The 19,105-nt window shown below is 34.8% G+C and overlaps 4 protein-coding genes across 5 annotated transcripts in view; 2 read left to right on the forward strand and 2 right to left on the reverse strand.

The window, feature by feature from the left end:
* Window positions 1-74: 74 nt before the first annotated feature.
* On the reverse strand, window positions 75-2,348 carry LOC135843620 (uncharacterized). The gene is made up of 7 exons (XM_065361566.1): window positions 2,135-2,348; window positions 1,956-2,054; window positions 1,005-1,873; window positions 845-924; window positions 713-762; window positions 396-635; window positions 75-315 (listed from the first exon to the last, which is right to left on the reverse strand). Exons 1-7 carry the CDS (start codon window positions 2,236-2,238, stop codon window positions 147-149), a joined length of 1,611 nt encoding a protein of 536 aa, XP_065217638.1. The 5' UTR covers window positions 2,239-2,348; the 3' UTR covers window positions 75-146.
* A 386-nt stretch (window positions 2,349-2,734) lies between these two features.
* On the forward strand, window positions 2,735-5,568 carry LOC135843619 (E3 SUMO-protein ligase PIAS1-like). The gene is made up of 2 exons (XM_065361565.1): window positions 2,735-3,015; window positions 3,328-5,568. The coding sequence occupies exon 2, from the start codon at window positions 3,402-3,404 to the stop codon at window positions 5,187-5,189; it is 1,788 nt and encodes a 595-aa protein (XP_065217637.1). The 5' UTR covers window positions 2,735-3,015; window positions 3,328-3,401; the 3' UTR covers window positions 5,190-5,568.
* Window positions 5,569-7,218: 1,650 nt separating this feature from the next.
* LOC135844421 (E3 SUMO-protein ligase PIAS2-like) lies at window positions 7,219-10,346 on the reverse strand. 2 transcript variants are annotated; one of them, XM_065362625.1, is made up of 2 exons: window positions 10,149-10,346; window positions 7,219-9,929 (listed from the first exon to the last, which is right to left on the reverse strand). In XM_065362625.1, exon 2 carries the CDS (start codon window positions 9,892-9,894, stop codon window positions 8,023-8,025), a length of 1,872 nt encoding a protein of 623 aa, XP_065218697.1. In that variant the 5' UTR covers window positions 9,895-9,929; window positions 10,149-10,346; the 3' UTR covers window positions 7,219-8,022. The 2 variants fall into 2 exon arrangements, with proteins under 2 accessions (XP_065218697.1, XP_065218696.1); XM_065362624.1 differs by having other exon boundaries at window positions 7,219-9,934.
* A 136-nt stretch (window positions 10,347-10,482) lies between these two features.
* Window positions 10,483-19,105, forward strand: part of LOC135844420 (tetratricopeptide repeat protein 21B-like) — a 217,528-nt gene continuing 208,905 nt past the window's right edge. The window contains exon 1 of the mRNA XM_065362622.1: window positions 10,483-10,682. The gene's annotated coding sequence lies outside the window, so the exon portion shown is untranslated. The remainder of the gene's footprint in view (window positions 10,683-19,105) is intronic.

Genomic DNA, 19,105 nt, shown 5'->3' on the forward strand with positions numbered 1-19,105 from the left:
ACAATTTCTCAATTTCCATCGAACGATGGTTTTCCAACATGAAAACAATCTCATAATGAAATAACGACCAGATGTTTAAAAAAAAACAATATTTTTATATTAAGTTGCAGAAATATACATAATAAAAATTCATACGATGAATTAAATTAATTGGATTCAGATTGCATCCAAGACTTAAATTTATCAGATTTAACAAACGTAAAACTCTCTTTCGATGGGAATGTATCACGAACGATGATTTCTTTCTTGGCCAAATATAGTTCAGGAATGTCATCGACATAACCATGCCAGTATATCACAAAACCAGGACCAAATCTGAAAATAAATTTACATTAGCTTTCACGTAACAGAAAATAAAAACTCGAGTAATAACATTAGGCCTAGCGATAATATACCTATTAGTGTAGTTTTTAAATTGACTTCTCTTGAACAGTTGGTGTTGTTTGTAATCGGCAAACAAGGCTTTACTTTCGATCCAATTAATAACGAAACCATCGACAGCGACAGGAACTAGTAGAATGATATCAGGAGTTTTGTCGACTCCAACGTCTCGAAGTTTGTTTTCGGTTCTGTATGGTAAACCGGCCTTTTTGACGTGGTCTTCTAGTATTCTTTCGTAAATTACACCTAAAGAGCTATAAATGGAGGAAATTCGTTAGGATTATTCTTACGAAGAATTATGAATAAAAGCTCGAAGTTAGAAGAAACTTACTTTGAAATAATATCCGACGTTGGTCCATACTGATCATCGTAAGTGGTACACTGTGAACAAAATGAAACATTTATTTAATAAAATTATAAGTAAACTTGGATTTAATAATCAGATAATTTAATAATAACTTACAATGAGGACATCGTTAGCCAAAATGGGGTCTTCGATTAGAGACGTATTCTCTAGTAATTCTCTAACGTTCAAATTTTCCCCTGAAAATTCAATAATCAGACGTTTAGAAACGAACAGAAATTTAATCAAATAAATCTCGATCGAATGCCCAAATACTTACAGGTTTCTTCCGAATCTTCATCACTATCAGAATCCTCCGAGCTAGACCAGCTTTTACACGTACATCTATACGTGTTATCAGGACTAGGTGGGTATTCTGGCGGATCCTCCGTAGGAAAATTGTTACCGGAACATACGGTACTAGGCTTTGTACTATCTTCGTTTGCCACTTGCATATCACCAAAATCGTTGAGTAAGTCTTTGATTCTATAGGACGGACGTTTCGTGGTAATCGAAACAGGAACACTTTTAACAGGCGACTTGACGAGAGTATCTCGCGAATTAGGCATAGCTCGTTTCATAAGTGCTTCGTTAATACCGTTGATTTGTTTAGCCGGTTCTGAAGCTTCGTTTACATTAAAACTGGAAGAATTAGGATTGGCGAATAAACGTTCGATATTCTTACACCGCATCACGTTCTTTTCTCCCATTTGTTCGAAGCTACTGGCCTGCCAATAGAACTTATTCGATTTACTGTTTGCGGCAGATTTCGTAAACGAAGCGTTTTTATCATCGCGCGAGTATTTGAATTTCTCTAAGAAATATTTTCCAATGTCGTCGTCTTCGTCGAATAAATTCAAAGCTAATTCTATCCTAGGATCGTTGTGTTTTTTGATCGGAGTATCTTCATCTTGCGTATCGCCGTCAGCATTATTAACGCTAGTTGCGTTTTTCCTATCGACACAATAAGGGCATAAGGTCTTTCTCAGCTGTTTCGCTTTCTTAACGTCTGTCTTAGGTTTATTTTGACGCATCTCAGCCATGTAACTTGTTAGAACCATTTTTGCGATTAGAGCTGGCGGGTATCCTGATTTCTCTGCGATACTCAAACACGCCGTCATATTTCCCGAATCAACTAGCCCTTTATACCTGAAATTTGAAAACAAAATCATGATTAGATTGACGTAGAATTGCATTAAATCACATGAAGGAGGTACAATGCTAAACATACATTTTGTACACGTTGATGTCTTTCATCCTGCTAGAGATGGAGGCGATTCTTCTTGTATACCATAGTCCGATTATACTTCTCAAGGTTTCTAACGATACACTGTAATAATGTACGTACAAGGAATTAATAAAAAAATGTAGTCGAAGAATGCAAAAGTGATAAGAAAAAACACCGCTTACTTTGGATATTTCGACGATATGAAGTTTATAATGTTGTCATTTACGTGAGGGAGTTTACAATGATTTAAATCGTACACAATATTTTCGTAAAGCGCCGCATCCATTTTGACTGAATTACTATTAAGCGATAATTCAAATAATGAAATTGAAAAATTTGAACATTTTCTTCAAACTACTTCAAGCAAAATACAAAAAATTTAACGCGTGATAATTTTTGATAAGGATTATTTTGTAAACAAACGCATGATTTTTTTTCGTAATGCGTATGTGACACGATGTTGTCAGATTGACGTTGCAAAAAAAATAAATACATCCAAATAAAACTTTTTGATTTTTTTTCGTTTTAAAAATTTTTTTATTTTTTATTTTTATTAGAGCAGATTTTTATTTTATTTGATAATACTAATTAATAAAAAGTATAACACGTTCATTTCAGTCTAATGATCATACTTTTCATCAACAAATTATTTTTTATTCGTCAAAAAATTGAATAAAATTCAAATCCACTTCGTACTCCTTTCATGTTCTCAAACAGGAACTTTTTACAAAAAATGACCGACCTTTGAAGATTTTGCACCTGATGCATACTTCACCTTGATTTTGGAATTCGGATGAATTATTATTATTTTTTTGGTAAATTCTGGACTTGGAATGGAATTTCTCTGCTCTTTTGTGTTTTTAAAATAAAAATGGAAAAGTAAAGTATTCCGTCAATGAGTAAATTATTTAATAATTGTGTAACGTTTTTATGAATCTTTTTATGTGAAGTGTGTAGAAGACAGAAACTTCCGTTATTTACGTATAATTTTACTGAACCATCTTACGTGACTCATTTTTGCTGACAATATCAGAATATCACTATCTTCAAACCTTCAAATCAGGTAAAACCCATAATTTACTTCACTCTCTAATAAAAGTTTTCCATTTTATCTATCGTTCGTATTCGTATTTCTAATTTTTTTTAATACTATCGTCAATGTTTCGAGTCACTTCCGAGAATAGATTTTGAAGGGAGTGGGTTCTTTGGGAGTTTGGGATCGCCTTGTATCATGATTTAGAATGTTCTTCGTGTTAAACTGCGTTGTCGAAACATACTAATGATGTATTTTCCGACGTGTATTTGTTATCATATTGATTCATACGTTGTAGTTGAACCGTGGAATGATAATCTATTCGTTGATTTTATGTTGCAGCGTACGATTTCTCTATCACTGTCGAAGGCGAGCTTGAAAAGCATGTGGAATGGTCGTTAAACGACAACGGAGGAATGGCCAATAAAGAAGAGTTGAAGAGTATGGTCTTACAGTTCAAAGTCGCTGATTTGCAACTTTTACTTGGATTTGCTGGACAAAATAAAATCGGTAGAAAAACTGAATTACAGAAGAAAGCTCTTAACTTGATTAATAACAAGATGTCGATTCCGTTGGAAATGAAAATTCGTCAAATGTATCGAGATATAATACCGGAGAACAATGCGCCAAAACCCAACAACAATGGATATTGTTTGCCGCAAAGCTATCAGGATAAATACGATAATTATTACACGAATGGAAGTTCCAGACAGTCAGCTTCGAATCTATCTTACGAACCTAGTTCGTTACCGAATTATTACACCAATTCGTATAATATAGACAATTACTACGAAAGTTACTGGCCTTCCTTGAACTATCCGAATTATTCACATAACGGGCGCGAAAGTCTTACTCCAAAAGTGACCTCTCACGCTCCCAGTTTCAACATTAAAATGCCCAGTAATCAGAATCTGAGCAACGTAACGTTCAAGAAATTACCATTTTACAAATTCAAGTCGGATATTCTCTCTGTGACGCCGTTGATGCCGAAGAAACAGCACGGTGATTCGTACGAATTCACGCATTCGTTTTCCCTCAGCCAAGATCAACTCGCGTTGCTGAATTATTCGAAGAAGAACGACGAGTACAGATACCAAGTTCAGCTGAGAATGTGTCTGCTGAACGAAGAGACCGAAGTTAGCGACGATTTACCTTTAGCTTTAACGGTGAAAGTGAACGATAAAAATTGCCAGTTACCGCCAGCCATTCCATCGACTAACAAGCAAGGAATGCTGCTGAAACGTATGAACGCTCCTATAAATTTAAGCTCTCAAACGTCGAAGAAAAACTGCGTCAACAACGTATTCATTAGTTGGTCAGTAACGTGTGATAGACTATACGGTATAGGTATTTCTCTCGTTAAGAAATTTACCGCCGACGAATTGATCGATAAGTTGAAAGTGAACGGCGAACGTGATGCCGAAGTAACGAAGAAATATCTTAGCGAAAAATTGGGTCAACAAGACGACGATATTGCGGCTACTTCTCTGAAAGTATCCATGATATGCCCCCTAGGAAAAATTCTAATGAGTTTGCCCGTCCGAGCAACCACCTGTAATCACCTGCAGTGCTTCGACGGCTCGTTGTATATTAAAATGAACGACGTAAAAAGTACATGGCAGTGTCCGGTATGCAATCAGCCGTGTTACTACGATGATCTCTTCATAGACGGATATTTCGTTAACGTTTTGAAAAATAATACTTCGTCCAGAATGTCTGAAATCCAAATCGAAGCTGACGGCAGCGTTACACCAGTCGTACCGAAGAAACGTTCCAGTACTGACAGTAATAGTAGTAACGATTCGAACCCTAGCCTTCGTAAAAAAATTAAACTAGAAAAACCCGAACCCAGCTCTACCGAAAATCCCGATCCGTTTATAAATCCGCTGTCTAGTTCGTCTTCTTCGTTTTCCAGCGACTATATTAGCATATCAAGTAGCAAAACTCCTACTCTACCTGCTTCGATCAGTCAGCCTTGCTACGACTCCGGTGCATCGGATACGCTCGACGTTGAGAACCAAGCCCAAAAATCTGTAGTTTTGGTCGACCTTACCGAATCAGATTCGGAAATCGAAGATCAGCCTTTAAATTTGAAGAAATATAAAGACCGACCTGAGACTAAACCTGAATCATGCTCGTCTTCTAGCTGCGCCGAAGTCGTTACGAAAATTTCGCCACCTGTTTACGATATTGATCTTGATTAAGGACAAGAAAATTCATCGTGTATAATAGATTTTACTTCCGAACAATACTTTTATGATTTCGAATAACATTCGTATTGTTTACAAAAAAAAAAAATGAATAAACTTTTTTTTTCGAGTACCATCTTTTATAATATCCTTATAGAAATTATCATCTCTCGTGTAAGAATTTAATACGTACATTCTGTCGGTGATAGACTTTTTTTTAATTTATTTTTTCATGCCGAGGTCAAGATTGAGTTTTCTTTTCACGAAACTCTTTACCGAAACAGATTTATACTTTGTATATTATACTTACACGTAGTATGTAAATTCAACCGTTACGCCCTAATTTATTATTACTGTAATATGTTTTATTGTAATATTAAATTATTTTCTAAGTCGTGTTTTTGTTTTTTAACCACAAAGCTTCGTGATCGAATTGACAATAACGACGTTCAGTATTGATGGGAAGTAAATGATCGATCAATCTTCTATGGAATATTTTGTTTTATGAAAAGGATACAGAGTCGTTAAATGTTCTGCCATTTCAATTTATTCGTAGAAAAAAACTGCGAAAAATAGTAAGAACTAAGAGCTTTGTGTTGTGTTGATTTTTGGAACAGTATTATTTATAATTTTGCTTTTTCTTATTGTTAATAATCAAAAGTAATAATGGATGGAGAATTAAGATTGAATATGTTACTTCGTTCAACGATGTCATCTCTTCTTTTTTCTTGATGCAAAAAAATAGCGAAATGAATATGAAATAACATTTTCGAGTATTCTGATTGAAAAATATGTTTCTTCTCACTCGTACGAGTTCTTCAATGGTTATTATTCTGTTACCCAATGTAACTTTAGTTTTCTAGGGGGAAATAATTAAATCTGATCAGATCAAGTGATCGATCTGACCAACTGGATCCAGAGAAAGTCCAGATTTGAGTAGAAAATCCTGATGAGATCTTACGTATCACTTTGCTTTGAATAATATGATTCTATCTGTGTAAATAATCGTTGGTTTGGCCAGATCTGCTCAGATATGACTACTTTCATGATTTAATCAGGTTCGATCTTTTTCCTTTAAAAGTTCTGTTGCTTTGATTTTTCCAAAAAAAATGAATGTTCTGTCAAAATTGCAAACAAGTGCATGTTTTTTTCTGAAATTATTAGAAAGTTTTATTTTTGATTAGGATCATGAAAAAATCTTAATTTTTGTTAAAATTGTCAAAAGACCTCACTTTTATCAAAAAAAGTTCTTTTTTTTTTTGCAAAATTGCTTTATAAAAATTCTGGTAGGTGGTTTTTGCCAAAATTGCCAAAAAGTTTCACCTTGTGCCAAAAGCGTCAAAAAATTCTGTTTCTTGCCCAAAATTCTTCAAATATTTTTTCATTTGTCTAGATTGCCATAAGCAGTCCTGTCTTTTGCCAAAATCGCCAAAAAAGGTACCATTTTTCTCCTTTGAAAAAATGTTCGAAAAATGTGATTTGGTAGGAACAACTTTGGAAATCGTTATTACTTGTCAGATGTCGAATTCTAGACGATTCCAAAAATGTAATCTGCCCAATCACATTTCCGACCATTTTTGGTCAATTTTTTGAAATTTTTTGGCCAAAAAATACCGAAATCGATGTGCAGGCTCAATATTTCATCCAAACCCTGGGAAACTTGATTTTCGACTAGAAAAAACGAATGTGAAAGCTGTAGCCTCTCAATCGCATTTTTCGACCATTTTGGGCATTTTATTTGAAAATTTCGGGCCCAAAAAATACCCCAAGCCCCACAAAATTCGAATTTTGACTATGAAGGAAGATTTTCAAAATTGTAGCTTCCTAATCGCATTCTTCGACAACCTTTTGAAAATTTTGGGCCCTAAAATACCGCATGGGCCTTGACTTCTTGACGATTGATACGCTTAACCCAGAAATTAGGTACTGTTTACCCTTTAAGGAACATTTTACAGTGATTTTTATTCTATTTCAGTGAACTAATATCACGAAATTCAACACTTGCATGAGAAATCAAATTCCTTCGTATAAAAAACCACGAATATTTCACTTGATAAATTTATTATGACAAAATACTTAATAAAAATTGTAGGATAACAATAAATGATGGATTCTATCGAGAATAAAGTAACAAAAACACTACACAAAATATTTCCATACGTCAAGATTCAGATATTTACATACTTTCCGGTATAAATAATTATCAAGTGCATAGAACAACCGAAATAGAAATAACTATACAGTATTAAAATGCACAAAATGTACAGATTTCCAGAACTGCTACCTTATTCTATTGCCTTTTCGCAAAGTATTGTAAAAAAATACCTACATTAAAAAATATAATGTTTAGAAAAAGGAAAACCATTTTGTGTGAGTGTTCTTATAAAACTAGCGATTTAAAAAATTATGAAACAAAAAAAAAAAGGTAAGAAACGACTCGGCAACAATCATACCGTCGGAGGTATTTTTTCGAATTGAGAAATAAATCGGTTCCTACGTAGGTTGAAAAAAGAAGCGTAAATATGTCTACTAGAACGTTAAATAATGAAAAAGTACATATATTACTTCGTAGCACGAAATTAAAAAGGGAAGTAGACTACGTAAACCGATAAAATAGATACAATTGATACAATTTTCTTCGTAAAATTGTAATAAGAACACAAAAAAACGAAAAATATTCATTCAAATTTTAGACAAATAAACGACATAAGAACGATAAAATATCACAATATAGTACAGACCAAAAAGAAGGGAGAAGAAAACATGCTATACATCGAATATTCACAAATCACGATTATCACAAATCTAAAACACGTATCTATACAATATAATTTCACGACGTACGGGTTCAGAAATCGGAATCGGAATCATCAATATCGTAACAAGGGGGTCCAGAGGAATTACCTTGGACAACGGAAGGCGTATACGACGAATCGGAATCGTAACTATTATCATCGGATTCAGATAAACTACGAACATCTTGGCCGGAATCGGAATCACTGAGTGTTAGATCGACTTCTATTACGTTTTTCTTCTGAGATTTATTTTTCGACGGCGATACTATGACCGGAACAGCAGCTCTCGAGTCGCGACAATTGTCCGCTTTGGTACTTAGAAAATGATTATTCACCTCTGAAAAAGGTGGTAAACTAGGAAAAGCTGCTCTATAGCTGAATAGCTCGGCATCTTTGTTATACTGATGGTAAAAGTCTTGTAAATCGTTGGCTACGTCGTTGGACGAATCATCGTCGTCGGATACTAGATCTACTTCGGTTTTTTTAGTTTTCGGTGCCGGTGGCGGTGGCACAACTTCCATTTCGATCTCGTTCAATGGCTCCGGTACGATCGGGGGTTCTGGTTGACTGGGTGGAGGAGAAGAAGCAGGTACGACGAGTGATTTTTTAACAGCAGGGGGTGAGCTAGCATCGGAAATTTTACGTTTTTTTGGTAACACGGGTGACCAGTTTGCATCGGCGTCCACTTCCACCTCCGTAACGCTATCGACGAAAGAGTCGCTTTTCAAAATATTGGTGAAGAATCCGTCGATGAAGAGATTTTCGTAAAAACAAGACGAATTGCATACCGGACACTGCCACGTACTTTTTACATCGTTCATTTTGATATACAACGAACCATCGAAGCACTGTAAATGATTGCAAGTGGTGGCACGTACCGGAAGCTGGATTAGAATTTTACCCAACGGACATACTAAGGATATTTTCAACGATGTGGCTGCGATTTCGTCTTCGTCGTCGTTCAAATTATCAACGATGACTTTCTTCGTGATGGCCGGATCACGTTCGCCTTTATCTTTGAGTTTTTGTATCAGCTCGTCCGAGGTGAACTTCTTCACTATGTGGATCGTAAAAGCGTACAATTCTTCGTCTTCTATCGACCAACTGATCATCAACTTATTGACGCCACTTCTTCGATGCACTTCGGAAGTTATATTGATAGGAACATTCATACGTCTCAACAGCATCCCTTGTCTATTTGTAGATGGGATTGGTGGCGGTAACGACGAACATTTATCATTTACTTGTACACATAACGATAACGGTAACGAATCGCTGACTTCCGTAATATTATTCGTCAAGTTGCATATTCGAATTTGAATTTGGTACGGAGATTCTAACCGCGATATCCATTCCGAATCCAAAGTAAACGTACCTCCGAATTCGAAAACGTCATCGTCTAATTTCTTCGGTTTTAGAGCTGTCACTCTCGATAATTCTTTCTGGAATTCGAAAAATGGTAAATTCTTAAATTCAATATCATCCATATCCACGGTTACTTTTTCGTAACTTTTTTGCATCGCGACTAATCGAGACGATCCGCATTCGTTGTCGGTTAAGCCGTCAGCGAAATCGCTGAAATAACCAGAACCTCTGTCCCTCGTAACGTAACTGGATTGCCAATTGTTCATAAAATTCTTGCTGAAATCTCGGAACTTATCCTTGTAGGTAGGAAAATACGGCGTGTCGTTTGCGTCATCGCTGCTGTGATTCTTATTGTTGAGATTTTGATAAAGCGAGAAAATTTTGTTATGCAGTGAGGCTATTTTTTTCGTAGTAATCAAATTCAAAGCTTTCTTTTGAAGATCCTTTTTCTTCTTTCCATACATTATGGGTTCGCCCGCAAACGCCAGCAAGGACTGAAGTTCGGATACTCTGAATTGCAGTATCATCCGCTTCAAACTATCCTTCGATGCCATCGCCATCTTGAAGAAATGGAAAATTATTGATCAGCGTACACCTGTGCTGAAAATGAAACGATCAAGATGTAATATTGCTGTACAGTGTACAAATGTTGGTACATTGACTGATAACTTCCTTCGAAGAACAAGAATACCTTACGAGGTAACAAAAAATATCGAAAAACGTCAGCAGCCAATTTTTCAGTCAACAGTATTGGAATTAGAGGAATAAATTTATGCAATAATCGCGATTTTGGAAGGGTAATGTTTCTACTTACTTGGACAAAAAGGAAGCCATCAACATCAATCAGTATCTGTCACTCAGAAGATGAACTAGGCCAACATCTTTGCAATTATTGTTTAAATGAGTAGAGAAACGAAGATTTTAAAGTTTTTCGCCCTAAAAAATGCTAAAAATAATTTAAAATACTGTACAAATCATACTTTTTTACCAAGTTTGAAGTTGGATATTGGTTAAAAAATTGATAAAATTTCATGAAGATTGATGATTGTTTAGAATGAAAACATGAAATTTGCAATGTTACCAACCATGTCAGTGTTGCCATCGGAAATTGCCGGCAAGGTTCGCGCTTTGATGAGTCATTTTTTTAGTAGAAATCGGGCTTCTAGGCGATAATACGGGTGTTTATCGAACAATTACTGAAAATAATGTGAAGTGCGATGTATTATTAATGTAAAAAGTGATTAATAAGGTTCTCTGCGTGTGCTATTCCATAATTTTCGAGCTCCGGAAAATGAGATCGACGAAGTGCAGAATTTTCATTCAATGGCGAATACGACATGATGATCGAGTAAGTATTTCATATCTCAGTTATTCTTGAATTAATCCTCGTTGTCATGAATGAAGAATGGACAATTGGTAATTATGAATTAATATCCAGCGTTGTGGTTGTACGTATTTAAATTCCATCGTAAATAATTATTGTGATGTGAAAATGATAAGGAATGAACGTGGAAAAAAATAGCTAAAAATGCTAGAATTCGTCTATATTCACATCGTTTGATTATCGTTTCGAGTGAAATTACTAAAGAATGCAAGTTCAAGGTTTTTCGTTTGTTGTGTTCGTTTTGATTTGATAATCTTATCAGCTGAATTTTTTTATTCCAATTTTTTGATCAAAAATTCCAATTTGTTTCATTTTCTACTGGTTTTCTTCCGGTAAGTACCATTATTTTTACATCATTTTAATAATCCATAAATTCCATACTGCCCATCGATGTGCTCAAAGTATCATTCCACGAAGCATCAGTCGATGAGGAATGCTGCTGAATCGCATCGTCTCTCTATTCTGCATCAATGGTCAATTAACGAATGTATATTATTACGAAGTTGTTTCAGGAATGGAAATGGTAATAGACGTGGTTGTGCCAAATCATCATTCTCGAATGATGGAACGATTGAATCGTATGCGTTTAGACGGCCGATATTGTGATATCCATTTCAGAGTCGGTGATTCCGTTTTCCCAGCCCATAGAGTCGTGCTAGCTGCCCAAGCTGATTTTTTTCGTAATATATTCAACATAGATATACTAGAACACGAAGGAGAAGAAATTGTCCTAAACAACGTTGATATTAACGTCTTACAACAAGCTTTGAATTTCATCTACGTTAGACAAAATCGTATCGTTAAAGTTCCTGCTGCTTAAAATCTAATCGTTTTTAGCTCTGTACCTAAATTGATTCGCTTGAATGCTAAATTATTTCAATAGTGTTACGAAGATTAACGCTAATAAGCGATATGTATTACTAGGTTGTGAAATTTTCGCATTCTCCGGAAGATATTTTTATTCGCAGCAAAGGCTGTAATATTATTTTAATGCTATAATTTATTAAACCTGGTGTCGAGTTTATGCTCTTGTTATGTATTTGTATCGAAGCTGCAAACATTTTAATAAGCCAAATACTTTTTATAAGCGATTAGTGTTAGGGTTATTTTCTTCACGGTGAAATATTTTTTTTCATGTTTCTATCGTTTTATTTTATTTATTTATTTTAACCTTTCTTCACGATTTTTACAGTGATTTGCAAATTCAATATTAAAAAAAAAAAATAATTTAATATTATTTTTATGCTTAGGTCTGTATTTTAATTTTGTAAGGATTTACCTCATTTTTCGTGTTACCACTATTTAATTTTTTTTTTTTTTGATCTAAATTATAACGACGTATTCTAATGATCGAATAAAAATATCATCAATGAAACCTCTGTACTTTTTTCAAATTGATCACGTCCAAACTCTTTTTTTTCTAATTTTAGTAAGTATCAAATTTACCTATTTGTAGGGATATTTTAATAATTTATCGAGATAATCGGATTTGTTTTGTTTAAGAACAAAGATCGCCCTCTGGTTGAAAGTTGAGCCTTTTAATTCACTTTTCACACAATTAGGCACAATGAAAATTTTTTATCTACGCGAAAGCCACACAAAGAAATTTGGATTTTCGCGAACGAAATCAATTCCCAAACAAAACAGGAAATTAAAAAACTTTTTTGAGAAAAAAAAGCACTTAAACTTTCTCATAACTTCACGTTTCATGACATAATTGATCAAACAATCTGCGGCGCTTAAAAAGAAGTCCGACGAGACAAGAATTAGTTGTTTCATTAAAAAGAGCGGATTGGCAAGACGCAAGAACTTCTACTCTGGTAAAAAAAAAAATAAAGAACAATAATTTTCAACAAGTTTCTACTTTTTCAACGAGGAGCTCGTAAGGTTCACTAGTTGATAAACGAAAGCACATCACGGAGCGTTTATTTTCTAAAAGAAAATTTTCTACAATTAATTTTAATACACGATGTTTCGAGAATCTAGGTAGTTTTTTTTTCAAAGGTAAAAGAGAAGGAAACCGTATCAAAGATGGAATTATTTGAGTAGATTTTTTTTTTTTTTGAAAGAATACCGAATTAAATTTGGTCAGTGACCTTTGCGTTTATAGCTGGGGATGAAATTACCCTTGTATTGGCTGAATCATCTTTCTATGGAATATGCTATTGATTCTTATATCGTCCTTTTGTAAGCCATTTTGAATATTTTATTCGAAAATAGGCTAAAGCTGGGGATCTTGAACAGGATCCTTCTCTGGAAATCGTACAAAACCTTGAAAAATTTGAGGATTACTGCGTTTTAATTTCATGTGAGTATCTTGCCCATCCATTTGTAAAGTATGAGAAGGAATTAGTAGGTATTAATTCAGAACATCCTGAACCGATATCGATAATATCAAAGCAGTTGTTGTTGTGATTTTACTCAAATCATGACAAAAAGCTTTTTAGCAAAATTGCTGAAAAATCACACTCGGGCCCAATCCCCCCCCCCCAAATAAAAAAATTACCTACCCAAAACTCTCGCTTTTGCTGTTTTGGTAAAAATTGCAAAAAAGTAGAATTTTTTTGCCAATAATTACATAATTGGAAAGATTGACGAAAATTCCAGTTGTTTAGCAAAATTGTTCAATTCAAAAAAATATGTTTTTAGTTTCAAAAAATTACTCAAAGGTCACGTTTTTTGACATAAATCGTCAAAAACTGCCACGAAGACTCGTTTTTTATCAAAAAATTCATAAAAGCAACATATTTTCGACAAAATTTGAAAAAATATCTTTTTTTACAAGGGAACCTTTTGAGGTGTCACACTCCGATTTGAACGGGACTGCGATTTTTGGAAAGAGCATAGTCTATAACCCCCAAAACCAAATTTTCAGCTGCCGAAGTTCAATTCTGGAGCCTCCAGCGCGATTTTTTAATTTCTCCAGAATTTTGAAATTGCTCCAGAGGGCGTGAGTATGAGGTTGGGCAGCTAAAAATCGAGGTGTAAATTACACTCGACCTGTTTAACGAGTTTATCCACATTTGAGCCGTTTTTGAGAGTAACGCCTCAAAAGTGGCTTTTTGACCAGCTTTTTTCAAAATCAAAAAATCAAAAGATAACCGTTTGTGAGGAAATTCTCAAAATTCACGCGAATCGCTGTATTTTGTCCAAAACTAACCCCCCAAATCCAAATTTCACAATTTCCAGCCATTCTGGAGCCTCCAGCGCAACTTTTCAATTTCTCCAGAATTTTGAATTTTCTCCAGAAGGCGTGAATATGTAGTTGGGCAGCTAAAAATCGAGTTGTGTATTATACTCGACCTGTTTAACGAGTTTATCTACATTTGAGCCGATTTTGGGAGTGACACCTCAAGAGTGGTTTTTTGAGGTGTCACTCTCGCTCCAAAACGGCTGGAAATGGTAGAAATTGCGCTCGGGGGGTTAGTTCTTGAAGAAATACAGCGATTCGCACAAATTTTAAAAATTTCCTCACAAACGGTTATATTTTGATTTTTTGGATTTTTTAATTTTGAAAATGCTGGTCAAAAAACCACTCTTGAAATGTCACTCCCAAAATCTGCTCAAATGTAGATAAACTCGTTAAACAAGTCGAGTATAATACACAACTCGATTTTTAGCTGCCCAACTGCATATTCACGCCTTCTGGAGCAAATTAAAAATTCTGGAGAAATTGAAAAATCGCGCTGGAGGCTCCAGAATGGCTGGTAATGGTGAAATTTGGATTTGGGTAATTAATATTAGTTTTGGGACTCATTTTGACCATTTTTTATTGATCAAGTACGTACTTTAAAAAAAAAAGCATAAATCGCCAAAAACAGTCAATTTTGAAGTTTCAAAAATTCGCCAAAAATCGAAAAATGGACTTGGGCAGCTGAAAATTTGGTTTTGGGGGTTTTAGACTATGCTATTTCCAAAAATCGCAGTCCCGTTCAAATCAGAGTGTGACACCTCAAGAGGTTTTCTTGTTAGTAATTGTCAAAGCCTTGCTTTTTACCACAAATAACAAAAATTTTCGCTTTTTGATGAAATTTCTAATAAATTAAACTTTTTATCGTAGGCTAATTACCCAAAAATATTGATTTTTTTTCTCAGAAATTGCCAAAAATTACTAAAAATTGTGGATTTTTTTACTAAAAATTGCGAAAAAGTTTCGCTTTTTAACAGTAATTTGCGAGGAGAATTTTCTGCTTTATGCTAAAATATTTAAAAGTTTTGTTTCTTGATAAAAATGCCCACTTTTTAGCAATGGAGGTCATCCAAGTTCTGAAGTACAAATTGAAATTTCGTAATTTTCTTGAGGGCATTGACTCGTCTGTCTGGCTTATCAAGGTCGTCTACCTTTTTGTCTGGCCTCTTAAGGTCATTCACCCGTCTGTCTGGCCTCTCAAAATCGTCAGTCTGCCTGTCTGGCCTTGAAAGGTCATTGACCCGTGAGTCGGGCTGCGCAAAACCATCTGGCTGGCGTCTTGAGGTCATTGACCCGTCAGAATGGCTTCCCAAGGTAGTCTGTCGGCCTGTCTAGTGTCTAGCCTCTCACAAGGTCATTGAGTCGCTTTTCTTACTGAATGACGTTCTGTTACTTTTTTTTCTTTTTGCGATTTTTCATTCTGCATTAAAATATTTTGTAAGATTAGGCACATTTTATAGAACTTTTTGAAAATCGGGGATTTCCTCAAAGCTGTCGAAGATACCAAAATGGCTTCAAACCATCTTCAGTTGATTCATCATGTTAAAATCACAGTTTGTCGTAAATTCCAACTTTTTTATGTAAAATTTTGTGAAAATTTCAAATATTGAAAATCTGTTGAAGACTCCAGAACTGATCTGAAAAGTTTGAAACCATTTGCAATCAATTTTGGGGAGATGAAAATAGAGCACATATTAAATTTCAGCTTTCTAGGTCAATTTGGTAAAATTTTGATTTTGTTTGCATTTTTGACCCAAATTTGGTTTTTAAAAATTCAACAAAAATTGAAAAAATCACTCGAGCCCCTAAAATTTGGAGCGATGATTTATTTCTATAATGTTCTTATGATTTCGTTTCGTCTAGTTCGAAAGTTTTACTGCAATTTGAGACATCTGCCTTGTGAGTAAAATTTTCAGTATACCAAAAATCACTCACAGCTCACAAGTGTTTCAAACTACTTCAAAACATCCACCACGCCTTTACTTAAACTATTTTATTCAAAACTCTCATCCAAAAATGTAGGTAGACTACTCAATTACCGAAAATATTGGCAAGATGACGTGCAAAAAAAAAAACGTTTCGCAAAAAAAGTACATTTCCACAGGATAAACGACATTAACGATCGCTTGTTAAAGGCAGAGGCAGATGCGAGGAATATCGATACGGCACGTACTACGTACTATTACTTCATCGTATACGAGTATGAAGGCGAAAATTGAAAGCTTGACGTTGATCCTGGTGGGTGAAAATTTGTCAAAAGTTGATTCCTAAAAACGATATTTTCATCATTATCGCGTGCTGCTTACTTTGGATAAATTTTTCAATCTTGGAAGATACTCAATAAATGCGTATAACAGATCAACACGATAAGCATACGCATTCAGATAGGTACTCTACCTATAGCTCTTTCCTATCGTACAATTTACAAATATCAATCTCCTTGACATAGCTTTAAATTTTCTATCGAGCACGTAAATCTAATTTAAATCGATCACGTTTCACAAGCAAAAGCGATGTAATTCCATCTATTTAAATAACGGATAGAATACCTACGACGAGAAAAACACAACGTATTAATTTTTGTAAAGCTATATATAAGTACCTATATTCGGTTCGAAGTTTCAAAATGAAAATCTCGGTGTCAGTTTCAATTTCTATCGTAATTGTTGCTATTCCGTTTGCATTATCGGTTAAACACATCGGTCAAGATGTTCCACTCCCGTCGTCGCATCGTCCTCGATCCAACCGACCGCCTCCTGTGAAAATCATCAAAAACAGAGCAGGATTCACATATCCTGGTCCTGATTCGCGACATAATCGCCCTCATTTGCATCGTGATCATCATCAACGTCAAGACACACTCCAGTATTCATCGTCAAATTTTGCCAATGGTAAAGTGCCAAGACACACTCCAGAAGAATATTACGACAAGTACTCGTCTATTATGGATATTCCGTGGGATTCTAAGTATAATCGACATCCGAACAGATTAATATGGTAATGGCATAATATTTATTTGCGTGATCCATTGGTCTCGTAATTTTTTTTAAGCAACATAATATATGTAATTAATTTGATTTATGTTTGTTGAAAATAAAATTTTTCTAAAATTCATTCCATGTTTTTTTCTTTTCTTTTGAAAGATAATACGTTTAATAAATCATAACTTATGGTCGCTGAAGCAGAGTGAAAATTATATTTTAAACACCTTTTTGTATGAAAAATTATACCATCGCTCTGAAGTTTCATGTTTCGAGTTGGGTATCCATTTTTACGATGATGTTTATTTGGAAGGCTGTGAAGTGACGTAAAAATTGTTCATTTTTAAGTTGATCTGAATATAGCATATATGCAGGTTAGTACACGATTTCTGAATTGATTCTTCTGATAGGAAATACGATGAACTACTACGAGTAGAGGAGACGGCCAAGGTTCCCCTCCCCAAGAATTTTGTGAAAAATAAGCCTTCAAAGTCATGAATGTCCTGCCAAAAGTCCTTCTAAAATGCTGCATTTTCAATTCAGGCGTCGACTGGGTCGGTTGGAGGCCCCTGGCGGATGCACCAAATGGATCCCTCAAACGTTTACCCCCCCCCCCCCCCCACCGGATTTTTCCCCTGCTGTTTTTTTCTCAGGTTCGGATACCACTTGAATGACAGTTGTACAATAGTTTTTTTTTTAAATTTTTGTTCACTTTTGCGAAAATAAATCGATCTGACAAGAAAAAAACGGGGGGTAGAGAGGGGAAGGGGGTGTTGACTGAAAATTTAGCAACAGGTATGAGAAAAAGATACCAATTTTGCCGAATAAAATGACGAGTTTTCAAGGCGAAATACAAATAGAAGATGAAATAACTAACTATTTTTCCAATTGATATAATATGTAGGTAATGTACATAATATGTTTGTACTCTCATTATTAGTCCATATATGTTTTTTGGACCGTAGAATTCAATTATGGCGATATTTTTCACATTGGAGGACAATACGGTCAAAAAAACATACATTTTGATACATCACAAGGTCATATTTGGTGAATTTATCGTTACTCCCCTTACGCCTCACCCCCCTCCAAAACATGAAAATTTTGAAAAATTTCGGCGCTTATAAATCATCTTAGCCATAGAGCATTCCGTTAAACTGCTTGAAAATAATTTTTAACCGCATTTTATAGCTTTTTAAGAGAATTTAGCCCAAAAACATGAACTTTGCCAAATTTGCTCCCCCTTTGACCAAGTCTGGCGGGGCTTTGGCGGCACTTATGGGTTGGCACTACCATATATTCGGATTCAGCGCGAAAAATGCTATGTAGGCACCAATTTCAGACATCAATTTTCTCAGCTGAAAGTTTAGAAAAATTCCGAGCTTTCTCTGAGCTTTAAAGCAGCAGCTGCGGACCGGCAGACCAAGTGTTTCCAAAATAGGGGCATGTATACCAACTTTTGAGACCATCCCCAGCTTTCAGTTATTTCGGCCCAATCACAGTAGGTATAGCTCTTGGACTATAAGTCATAGGTTCATTAAAAAATTGTTATCTTCATTTATGGAAGTTTCAAACTGGGATTTTTTTCCTAGTTTGGAGATATAAGAATTGGCTTCAGCAAAGCAAGGGCAAAAGCTTTCAAAAATTCGGATTTCGAGTGTAAAAACAATGTTTGAAAAAATTTGTTCATTTCTTTTGATCCTAAATTATTTGAATGATGAGTTTTTAAAAATTTTAATTTTGAAATTGAAATGTAAACAGACTCGAGTGAAGCGAGGGCAGGGCTTAATTTTCTTAACTGAAAAGGCTCGATAAAAAGTAGCCAAAAAAGTGACAAAATGCGAGCAAAACATTTTAATAGGTCGAGAAGAAAAGTCACAAAAAAAAGCAGAATAAGTATTACGAATTAAAATGTATTTAATTTTGAAAAGTTGAGCTATTTCGAAATTTTTTGCTGAAGAATCTTGGCTACAAAGTAGGATTTTGGCAATTTCTGACAAAAAATACAATTCGTGGAAAAATGAAACGAGACTGACAATTCTAACAAAAGGAATGGTTTTCTGACAGTTTCTGGCAGAAAAGCGAGACATTTGGGCAATGTTTTTTAAAAAAAGTAAAAATTCAAAATTTTTTTGAAAAAACAACTTTTTTAAATTTTGTTAAAAAGCGAGGATTTCTTACAATTTTGGCAAACAGCATGATCTTGACAATTCGAG

This window comes from Planococcus citri, chromosome 4 (assembly GCF_950023065.1).
Source record: "Planococcus citri chromosome 4, ihPlaCitr1.1, whole genome shotgun sequence".
In the NCBI taxonomy this organism is placed as follows: Eukaryota; Metazoa; Arthropoda; class Insecta; order Hemiptera; family Pseudococcidae; genus Planococcus; species Planococcus citri.